Here is a 12,233-nt window from a genome sequence, read left to right as displayed (position 1 = left end):
GGCTTAGCGCTGCCACATGTTTATTGGACCCGTGTCCCTCCTGGTTGGTGCTGGCCTCCCGGCGGTCACACAAGGCTGGCTCCAGGGGATTATTAACGCTTCGTTGAGTGAGGGGTTCTTCCCTCCCTCCCTAAAAGAGGCGGTGGTGAGGCCCCTCTTCAAGAAGCCTTCCTTGGACCCAGCTGTATTAGCGAACTATCATCCAGTCTCCAACCTTCACTTTGTGGCAAAGGTTATTGAGAGTGTGATGGCGCAACAACTTCCCCAATACCTGGATGAAGCTGTCTATCTAGATCCATACCAATCGGGCTTCAGGCCGGGGTACAGCACAGAAATGGCATTGGTCACATTGGTTGATGATCGCAGGGGTTGTTCCTCTGTCCTGGTCCTATTAGACCTCTCAGCGGCTTCTGATACCATCGACCATGGTATCATGCTGCATCGATTGGAGGGGTTGGGAGTGGGGGGCATCGTGTTGCGGTGGTTCTCCTCCTTCCTCTCTGACTGTACGCAGTTTGTGTTGGCAGGGGATCAGAGTTGACCTCGAGGCACCTTGTTTGTGGGGTGCCACAAGGGTCAGTCCTCTCACCCCTTCTGTTCAACATTTATGTGAAGCCGCTGGGTGAAATCATCTGTGGTTTTGGGGTGAAGTGCCATCAGTACGCTGGTGATACCCAGCTGTACATCTCCACCCCGGACCACCCCAATGATGCCCTTGATGTGATGTCCTGGTGGCTGGAGTCCGTGCGAATCTGGATGGGGAGAAACAAGCTCAGACTCAACCCTTCCAAGACTAAGTGGCTGTGGTTTCTGGCATCCCGATATAGCCAGCTAGCTCCATCGCTGACTATTGGGGGTGAGATTCTGACCTCCTCAGAGAGGGCTCGCAACTTGGGTGTTCTCCTGGATGCACGGCTGTCTTTAGAAGACCATATGATGGCTGTGGCCAGGGGAGCTTTTTATCAGGTTCGCCTGATTTACCAGTTGCATCCCTTTCTGGACCGGGATGCCTTACGCACGGTCACTCACGCCCTTGTCCCATCCTGTCTGGACTACTGTAATGCTCTCTACATGGGGCTCCCCTTGAAGAGCACCCAGAGGTCCAACTGGTCCAGAATGCGGCCGTGCGGGTAATTATGGGTGCGACACGGTGCACCCATGTAACACGTCTCCTGCACCAGCTGCACTGGCTCCCGGTGGTCTTCCAGGTGCGATTCAAGGTGCTGGTTACCACCTTTAAAGCACTCCATGGCTTAGGACCTGGGTATGTATGAGATCGCCTTCTGTCACTGGTAGCCTCCCACTGGCCAATACGCTCCCACAGAGAGGGACTCCTCAGGGTGCTGTTGGCCAAACAATGCCGACTGGCGACACCCAGGGGGAGTGTCTGTGGGGGCACCTGCCCTCTGGAATGACCTGCTCCTGGAGGTTCGTATGACCCCCGACCTTTGTACCTTTCGCCGTGCCCTGAAGACCCTTTTATTCCAACAGGCCGGGCTGGCTTAGAATATGAATTTTAAATTGGGTTGTTTGTCAAGTTTTAACTTTGTGGGCCAAATTTTATATATTCGTTTTAAATTGTTTTAAATTTTGTGAGTTTATGTGTGTTTTAACATGGCTGTACACCATCCTGAGTCCTTTGGGAGAAGGGCAGTATAGAAGTTTAATAAACTAACAAACTAACTAACTATATAAGAAATCATGGAACTTCTTTTTTTTTTTGAATTTTTTTAAATTTATTTTTAAACATAAAACATAAAACAGCATCATTTTAGAGCAAGGGTTTGATCCAGTATAAAATATAAATTCCAAATTTCATCAGTTAACATCTTAAAGGGAAAAAATGAAAAAAAAGAACAAATCTAAACCCAATTTTTATCATTCAATCTAACATCTTATTCTAACATTTAATATTTTATTATGTAATCACCCTAAATCTTAAACTTCAAATCTAAACAGCTCTTTATAATATTCATTTATCATTTTAACAATCAGTATTTCATATATTTTCCTTACTTCAAAGACCCAAATCAAGTCAATGTTTCTTTTAACTCACATCTAATAATCAACATAAAGTATTTTATTCCTCTCTTAAGAACATTTCAAAATCAGTAACTGTTCTTCAAAAATATCTCCTTCACTCCTCCTAGGTTTATTTTTAGCTGGATTGCAGCTTAATTAGCTGGTTTCCAGGGATGCTTTCCTCCACTCCTAACCTTATTTGTTGGCTGGATCACAGTTTAGTTTTAACTGCTTTCCAACATTTTCTCCTTCACTCCTCCTAGTTTTATATTATTTCCAGGGATGCTTCCCTCCACTCCTAACCTATATTTCATTGGTTCACAGTTTAGCTTTAACTGTTCCCCATGAAAATGGACCATTGTAGAATTCACAGTGACAGGACCTGCGGTATCTGTTTGTCGGCTGTGAAGAAACCAAGCAGAGGTTTGTGGTCTGTAAAGATGGTGAAGGTTCGTCCATATAAGAAATCATGGAACTTTTTAATGCCAGCCACTATGGTAAGGGCTTCCTTGTCTATCTGGGATAGTTCCTTTCAGCCAATGATAATGTTCTAGAATAGTATTCAATGCAGGCCTCTCTACCATCTGGCATCCTGTGGCTTAGTACTGCCCCAATGCCAGGTCACAGGTTAGTGTTACTGGTAGGGTTTCGTTGAAATGAGCTAGTCCGGAATCTGAGAATAGCAATGATTTTACCACCTTGAATGCTTTGTCTTGAGTGATTTACCAGATCCATTGTGCTTTTTTGTCCAGTAGGTGGTGTAGCGGTTCTGCCAGGGCAGCCTTATGTGGTAAGAAAGAGTGGTAAAAATTGAGCAAGCCCAGGAATGCTTGAAGCTCCCCCTTGGATTTTGGTGTGGGGGCTTGCTGAATTGCCTTTTAGCTTTGCTTCAGATGGATGGATTCTGGCAGTGTCAATGCAGAAACTCAGGAATTCTGTGGATTCCATGATGAGCTGGCACTTTTCCTTCTTGAGTTTTAGGCCTGCCTCACAGAAATGTTGGAATACTGTGCTGAGATGTTCTGCCAGGACTGCCGCTAATTCCCCCACGATCAGGATGTCATCAAAGTATGGGAAGACACCAGGAATGTTCTTCAGTGTTCGTTCCATAATACTTTGGAACAACCCTGGTGCTACGCTTACCCCAAACTGCAAGCAGCGCACTCAGAATGCATCTCTGTGTGTGACTATTGTCTGGGCCTCTGCGATAGCATTGTCCACTGGCAGCTGCTGGTAGGCCTGGGCTAGGTCTAACTTAGCAAAGATTCGGCCTCCCTGGAGCTAGGCGAGGATGTGGCTTACCACTGGTACAGGGTAAGCATGCTGCTGTAGTGCCTTATTTATGGTGCACTTGTAGTCTGCACAGATGCGAACATCCCCATTAGGTTTAACTGGGGTCACTATGGGAGTCTCCCAATGGCTACAGTCCACAGGCTGGAGCACTCCCTGCTGTACCAGCTTGTCTAGTTCCACATCAATTTTAGGCTTCAATGCAAAGGGAACCCTGCGCGGTTTTAATCGGATTGGAGTTACTGCTGGATCAAGGTTGAGTGAAATACTGCAGATTGCCAGAGAAAAAACATTGAAGTATAAGGAGAAAGAAATTGTGGTTTTGAAGCAAATACGAAGAAAAGTGAGAGAGATGCGGAGAGAATATCAATTTTTGACCAAAATATTACTTCAAAAGGTGTGAACTGTAGATGGCTGGTACCAGAGGGATTAGTGTTAACGTGGCAACTTCAAAGATACAGAATAGATACAATAGACAAAGCGAGAGCATTTCATGCAGAATTTTTTAAAGAGAAGGAAACAGAAATGGAATTCCAAACGAAAGTAGTCCCAGTAGAATTTCAAGAAGAGGAACTGGCAATGATTGAAAAAGCAGAAGGCACAGTAGGAGGGATTGTGGAACACAAAGAACAGCATGAATTAAGATCAACTAGAGCAGCAAAGCCCGCATATAAAATATGAATATGGAAGAGAGAAAATTGATTTCAATAAATATAAATGGACTTAATTCAGTTGTAAAAAGAAGAAAGATATTTCACAAATTAGAAAAACTAAAACTTGATATAATTTGCCTATAAGAAGTACATATTAAAAAGCAACATGAACAGATATTGGTATATCCTAAATTAGGGAAAATCTTCACATCATTGTCACAATGTAAAAAAAGAGGAGTGGTTTTATACATTAGAAATGCAATACCAGCTGAGCAAATATATGCAGATGAAGAAGGGAAAATTCTGATGGTGGAGATAATGGATAACAATATGAAAATTCTTTTAGTAGCAATATATGCTCCAAATAATAATCAAAGTGGCTTTTATAGAAAATTGCACATGAAAATAACGGAATTGGAATATGATAATATCTGTATGATGGGAGATTTTAATGGTATAGTGGATGGAGATTTGGACTATAAAACACATAACACTATAAGACATAGTAGAAAGATATTACCAAAATCCTTTTTCAAGATGACTGAGGAAATAAACTTAAAAGATGCATGGAGAGATAGAAATGGAAAAAATAGACAATATACTTTTTATTCTGAGAGACATTCATCTTGATCTAGATTAGGTATGATATGGACAACAATGGAATTGACTTTAAATATAGAACAAATTGAGATAGAAGCAAATACCTGGGCAGATCACAATCCAGTGACAGTGAAATGGAAAGGACAAACGAGAAGATTTAGATGGACTTTAAATAATACTATATTAAAAGAAAAGGACTTTGTACAGAAAATGGAGAGAGAATTGGCTTTCTTTTTTAAGGAGAATAGGAAAGAAGATACTTTGATGCAAAATCTTTGGGATACGATGAAGGCCTATGCTAGAGGTTTGATAATGATTATACAAGGAAGAGAAATGCGAAGAAAAGACAAACATACAAAATATTGGAAGAGGATTATAAGGGATTTGAAAAAGAGCTTCAGAAATGTCCATATAAAAAAGATGTTAAAGTGAAAATGGATACAATAAAAGATAAAATAGACTTACTGGAGAAAGAAGAATTAGCTCAAAAAAATAGAAGTACTAAACAGAACTATTTTGAGAATGCCAATAAACCAGGAAGATGGTTAGCATATAAATTGAAAAAAGAGAGAGAATCAAGAAAAATAATACAATTAATTGATGACCAAGGACACAGTAAATTTGGAAATAAAGAGAAGAAAAAAATTATACAGGATTACTATAGACAACTGTATGAGAAAGAAAAGATAGAGGAGGAAAATGTGACACGATATCTTCAAAATGCAAATTTACCTAGGATTCCTAAAGATATTGAGGAGATGTTAGAGGGAAACATAACGATGATGGAATTAACTGAAGCAAGTAAGAAACAAAAGAATGGAAAGGCACCAGGGCCAGATGGTTTGCCAGCGGAATATTATAGGACATTGCAGGAATCTTTGAATCTCCCACTACCAGAAGTTATGAATGAAGTTATGACAAAGAAGGAAATACCCAAGTCATAGTCTGAGGCATATATTACATTGATTCCGAAGGAGGATACAGACCCACAACAAATAAAAAATTACAGACCTATATTCCTGCTAAATTCATATTATAAAATTTTTGCTTCAATATTGGCAGAAAGACTTAAAAGATATTTAAATAACTTTATACATTCAGATCAAAATGGGTTTCTGCCAAAAAGACAAATTAGAGACAATATGAGAATAATTCTGGACACTTTGGAATACTATGAAGTCCATTCGAAAAAGTAAATGGCTTTGATATTTTTAGATGCACAGAAACTTTTGATAACGTAAATTGGCATTTTACGTTGCTTCAAATGGGCTTTGGCAGAAAATTCATTCAAGCAATAGAAGCTATATATTATAAACAAATGGCAAAAGTAATGATAAATGGAGAATTGACAGACTCTATTGAGATAAAAAAAGATACTAGACAAGGTTGTCCATTGTCCCCTCCGTTGCTTATATTAACTTTAAAAGTGCTAAATAGAAGTATAAGAGAAGAAAAAGACATAAAAGGAATGAAAATTCAAAAAAAAAGAATATAAATTGCAAACATTTGCTGATGACCTGGTCTTTATTCTTGAAGATCCATTAATATCAATAACTACATTGTTAGATAAAATTGGAGAGTTTGGGAAAGTAGCTGGTTTGAAAATCAACAAAGAGAAAATGAAAATTTTGACCAAAAATGTGTTGATAAAACAAAAAGAAAAATTGGCGGATATATCAAAAATGCAGGTTACAAATAAAGTTAAATATTTGGGGAAATACTTGACAGCAAGATGTAGCACGCTTAAAGAAAATAATTATAATAAACTTAAACAACAGATAGGGACAGATTTGACGAAATGGGAAAACTTACAGCTTTCTTTGATTGGAAGGATAACAACTATTAAGATGAATATTTTGCCTAGAATTTTATATTTGTTCCAGACAATTCCAATTAGACTGGGGAAAGACTTTTTTGAAGAATTGAATAAAATGGTGTTAAAATATATTTGGCAGGGAAAGAAGGCGAGGATAAAATTAAAGTTGCTACAAGATGCTAGAATGAGAGGGGGTTTTGGCCTACCTAACTGGGAACTTTATTATCAAGCGAAAAGTTTGATGTGGATTAAAAAATGGATAACATTAAGAAATACTAGATTGTTGAATTTAGAAGGTCATGATTTGTTGATGGGGTGGCTTTATAAGGGAACAAAAATACAGCGGCATTTTAGAAGACACCATATACGTGAGGCTTTGTTATTAAATTGGGAGAAGGTCAAAAAACAACACTGTTTGAAAATTCCAGTCTGGGTATCAACGATTAAAGCATTTTCATATTCAGTAATATTTAGAAGAGAACAAACTGTTAGATACAGTGAATTAATGGATGGAAAGGGTGAACTTAAATCAAAGCAAGAACTGGAAGAACAAGGTTTTAAATGGATTGGTTTTCTTATTTGCAAATACATTCTAGATATGAAGAAGATTATAAACAAGAAGGTTTTTATAATGTCTTGACTAATTTAGATAAGATTTTAATGGGGTCTGATGATTATGTAATTAAAAAATTGTATGGTTATTTATTAGAGGTAAAATTGGAAGAGGAACAAGTTAAAGAAACAATGATAGCATGGGGGGAAAATTTTGGTCATGGGAGTGATCTAGAGAAATGGCAAAAATTATAAAATGACAATGTCTACAGCATATAAGGAGAATTTGTATAAGATGTTTTACAGAATGTGGCATTTACCCCCGACGAGAATAGCCAGAATGTTCAAGAACAAATCGGAGAAATGTTGGAAATGTCATCAGACTCCACGATCATATTACCATATGTGGTGGACATGTGCAGAAGCTAAAAGATATTGGACTAAAATCCACACGTGGTTGGAAAAAATGACAAAGAAACACATTGACTTTAAACCAGAAATATTTTTATTAGGGATTTTACCAGAAACGTATAACAAAGAACTGAGATATTTAATTGTGAATGTTTTAACAGCTGCTAGAATTGTTTTTGCTAAAAATTGGAAAGGCGAGAAGATACCTACTGATGATGAAGTTATTAAGAAAATTATGGACTGTGCTGAAATGAGTAAACTGACATTTGAAATTAGAGAACAGAAAGAGAGACAATATTATTTGATTTGGGATTTGTTTTACCAATGGCTAGACAATAAAGCATGGAGATGAAATATGAAATTAATGTAATGATAAAATATATGAAGTGTTTTCTTATGTTAAATAATGTTTAAATGAGTATAATAATATAAAGGGATATATAAAACTGTTGAATAAGAGAAATTAAATAATTGGTAATTTTGGATATGGGATCGTGCACAAAAGAATTTTAACTGATCGACACACTGTCTGTGATTGTATTTGAATGATGGTGGTTTTATGTTTTGTTTTTGTTTTAAATAAAAAAATAAATTAAAAAAAAGGTTGAGTGAAATGGGTGCCCCTTTGTATTGTCCCAGCTCAACGCTGAATACGTCAGCGTATTGTTGGCATACCACTTCTAGATCAGCTATTTGGGTTTGATGAATGCCCATTACCCTGATGCCCAGGGCCTTGAACCAGTCCAGTCCTATGAGGCTGGTGTGTGGCCCCTCTATGACCACTACGCTGAGGGGACCCTTGAACTTTCTAAATTGTACCTTAATGATAGCTTCGCCCCTTACAGGAACATGGCGATTCTGGAAGTCCGTTAGCACTAAATTCAATTATTTGAGTGGTACTCGCCATCGGTTACATTTGCAAATGTGATCGAAAGTCATGGACGATATAATAGACAGGGCCGATCCTGTATCAATCTCCATGGAGCATGGAACCCCTTGAAGTTTTAATTGGAGTTTTATCTTTTCTTTGATGGAGTGTTGGGCCCCTGTGCGTTGGATGCTACGCCTTCCCAAGCAGTATTCAACTCAGTTCTGTCTTGGGGGCCTTTTCCACTTGTGCTGCTATGTTGCAGGTTTCATTTCCCCCTGATGACCTCTGCAAACTCTGGCAATGTGCCCTTGCTTCCCACAGGCACGGCATACAGCTCTATGGAATCTGCACTCTGCTCTTTCATGTTGTCCCCCACAGCTTGAGCAGCTCTGTGGGGGAGTTACTTTCTCTGTGGAGTGTGGCTATCTGGGTGTCTCTCTCCACAAGTGGTCAATTTTGTCGGTCTCACTGATCTCCTCCGAGCCTTCTGTGGTCTCTTGGTGGGTCGCTGTGGGGCTGGTGTGTGTTTTTGGTGACCAAAGAGTTTCTCCATGGTGAATAGGTGCTGCTGTAACTCACTATTATGCAGGCCACAAACAAGTCTGTCTCTGAGACAGTCTTCAAGATCAGGAAATTCACATTGGCATGAAGCTTGGCGAAGGGCTGCCACAAACCCTGCTGCAGATTCCCTGGATCTCTGTTCTCATTGCTCAAATGCATGGCACTGGGCAATGACCGAGAGTCTAGGCTCAAAATGTTCCTTTAATTTTTTCTTGAGGTCTGCGTAGGCCACTGTCGCTATGCTTGCCGGTGCTACCATGTTTTCAGCGATATCAAACGTGGCTTGTCCACAGATACATAACAGGGTTGCCGCCTTCAGGCTGTCATCTGTAATCTGGTTAGCCTGGAGATAGTTGTCTACTCGGGAGACGTATGAGCTCCACTGTTCCAGGTGGAGCTCACTGACTCTTCCCAGTTTAGCCATTTTGAGAAGGTCCCTGTGATGCTGGTTAATGCCTGTCTTACTGCAGATGGAGTTAGGAGTCCTGGGGACCGATCCCTCAGGTGCATCTGTGCCTCCAGTGTGTTTTACTGGCAGGCAGGGTGGGTAGCATGGTCCCACCAGGGCTTTTTACCTGGTCTGACACCCAGTGATTTCAGTGTGCTTCCAGTGTGGCTTACCGGTAGGCAGGGGTGAGGACTAGTCATGCCAGTACTTTGTTATCCAGCCTATCACCCAGTGACTTCAGGCTCTTGGTTAGCAGCAGCTCTCTCCCCTGCAGCATCCCACCTTCATCGCCACTATTGTGTAGTGGGCTTGAGTAGGCAAGAACCAGACCAGCATAGCTGAAACAGCATTTATTGACTCAAAAATGGAACCGAGAAACTGCAGACAAATGCCTGTTATTTATACTCTAGGTCGACAGGACCTTAACCAATCATAGAACTAGAAGAAGGCCGCCCAAATATAAATGTTTTAAATTTCTCTCTAAAACAGTTGGGGTCAGCTAAAGATCATTTTCACTTTAGCACAGTTAACAGTTACGGTCATCTAAAGGTTAGTTTCTCTTTAGCACAGTTAACAGGGTCATTTAAAGGTTAGTTTCACTTTAACACCACTATATACATTCAATACATAACACTCAGTGGTGAAATCTAAATTATTTTGCCACCGATTCTGTTGCCGTGGCTTGGTGGGCATGGCTTGGTGGTGGTCATGTGACTGGGTGGGCATGGCCAACTTTTTTTTACTTTTTAAAACATTTTAACTAGTAAAAAATGCTTTAAAAAGTTTTTTTTAAAAAGGTTCCAATGATCAGCACCTGACCATCCTGACCCCTCTTGCCAAGCCAGACCCAAAGTTTTCTAGCCCAGAAGATTGCCCGCCTTTCCACTTCAGCCACCCAGTCTGGGAGATGACAGGGGGGGAGGGAGAAACAAAGCGCTTGGCTGCTCCCACTTTTCACTCACCCCGAGCTTCCTGCTGTGGATTTTCACGCCTTGTTTCACGCACCTAAGATTGTCACCCTCATCTTTTTCCTCCTCCTCTCCATCTTCCAAATGGAAAAATACCAGGAGCAAGCACAAAAAGAAGAGCATGCTTGAGGAAGCACACAGTGTGTGTGTGTGTGTGTGTGTGTGTGTGTGTGAGAGAGAGAGAGAGAGAGAGAGAGAGAGAGAGAGAGAGAGAGAGAGAGAGAGAGAGAGAGAGAGAGAGAGAGAGAGAGAGAGAGACTTTGCTCCTGGTCTTTCGTAGCTACCCATACCCGACATCCCATCCACGGCCACCTGAACTGGAGTTGCCCAGGCCAGGCTGGCTGAAGTTGCCCCCCGATCGCGCTCCTTGGGCAGTGGGTCCTTGGGGGAACTGCCTTGGGGGTCACGCGGTGTGACGGCTGATTTCTGCTGCTCTTAAAGGCCCTGAAGTGGATCTGGGCAATGCCATTCTGAGCCTGCCAGGGCCAACCACCGCCTCACCTGTTGTGCCTCCTGGGCAGTCAACTGGGAAGCCTTGGTTGTATCCCAAAGATTCTGAAGGGTTGTATCTTCATTTGTATTTTCTTTCAAGAAGAAATCCAACTTTCTTTCCATCCATTCTATATAAGAAGTAGAAACAAAATCTTAAAAGGTATCAGCCATAATCTGTGAACTGTGCTCAAAACAACTGTCTAAAAAAAATCCATAATTCAAAGTGAAATTCTTAACCATTATCAGATGCAAAAAAATGTGTAATAAAGTTTTCAGGATACTATAATAGTACTTTTTGGGAAACGTTAAAAACGTATTATTGATTTTATGACTAAATACATTTTCTTGAATGATTTTAGAAAGCTGCGTGTATTCACATACAGACACTGTTTAGAATAGGTAGTAGTCAGGATGTCTGCAGACATATTTATATTGGGCTGTTTAGATTGGCTACACCACTGTAATAATTTATAACAGTTTCAATGTAAACCTGCCATTGAGGAGGTCATAAAGGTCCTGTATTTTAATCATCATCATGTGTGTGTGTGTGTGTCTATATATATATATATAACATATATATATATATGTTTTATTTTAGCAGAACTACTTTACCACCACTTATTAATTCAAAATTTGGCCAATTCGTTGATGGCAAAAAAAAGACAAAGATTCAGTTACAAGGGCTTATTATGTCCCCAGAAAGCTAAAATAAACACATTAAAGATTCCTTCCACTACTCCCAAGTAATGGATGCAGAGCAAAAGCCTTTGAGCTGTATTTGGAATGTTTTCTACCATACAGACTTGGGGGAAATTGAAAGTGAAGGCACCTTTAAATATACAAGGAAAATATAGGTGGTAAGATGCCATATTTGCTTCCTAAAAGGCATTCTGAGATTTTACTACAGTTAGTTTTTCTTTTTTAAGTTATAAGCAATATCCCAAGAGGGTCTGTAAATTGCATGTACCTCCTAGGTTGTAATGGTATGCTGGCCTGCAAAGTTTCTCTAGATTAGATATCCTAATTTGCATAAACATGCTTGAAAACGGGGCTTTTAAAACCACAACATGATGAGATGAATAAGGAGACTACCCTGGGATCTATTTAGTTTCTTAAGATTAGTAGGTATTTTTAACATTGTCATGTTAAAATTAAAATTCATTGTCATTAATATGACTTCTGCAAGAGTAGTAAATGTCTGGAACACTCTACTGATCCTGTTTCTTAAGAGGTCCCTAAGGGGGCATGCATAAGCGCACCATAATTAATTAATTAATAAACAAACAAACAAATAAACAAACAAACAAACATTCATTTGGACATGGACCCAACTCTTGGATTGTACGGAATAGACCTAGATTATTATGCTGACAAGCATTCATAAGAAAGGCACCTGAAGTTGTGGGACAATGTTAAGTGTGGCACCCTTAGAAGATGACAGCAGGAAGCTCCAAACAGTTGCCTCAGGGCAGTTGGTGGTGTCAGTTCTGAAGACCCAAAGGGTTTCTGGGAGAGAAGTTTCAGGCTTCTAGTCTGCCACCGGCTGACT

General features: G+C 40.0%; 1 protein-coding gene across 1 annotated transcript in view; it reads right to left on the bottom strand.

Moving 5' to 3' along the window:
* LOC132711536 (uncharacterized) overlaps nt 1-10,809 on the bottom strand; it is a 115,874-nt gene extending 105,065 nt beyond the window's left edge. The window contains exon 1 of the mRNA XM_087875249.1: nt 10,694-10,809. Coding sequence (XP_087731375.1) covers nt 10,694-10,807 — 114 coding nt within the window. The 5' untranslated portion in view covers nt 10,808-10,809. The remainder of the gene's footprint in view (nt 1-10,693) is intronic.
* Nucleotides 10,810-12,233: the final 1,424 nt, after the last annotated feature.

The sequence above is a fragment of the Pantherophis guttatus genome, chromosome 8 (genome assembly GCF_059756535.1).
Source record: "Pantherophis guttatus breed Tessera chromosome 8, ASM5975653v1, whole genome shotgun sequence".
In the NCBI taxonomy this organism is placed as follows: domain Eukaryota; kingdom Metazoa; phylum Chordata; class Lepidosauria; order Squamata; family Colubridae; genus Pantherophis; species Pantherophis guttatus.
This window is presented reverse-complemented; position numbering and strand designations above follow the sequence as displayed.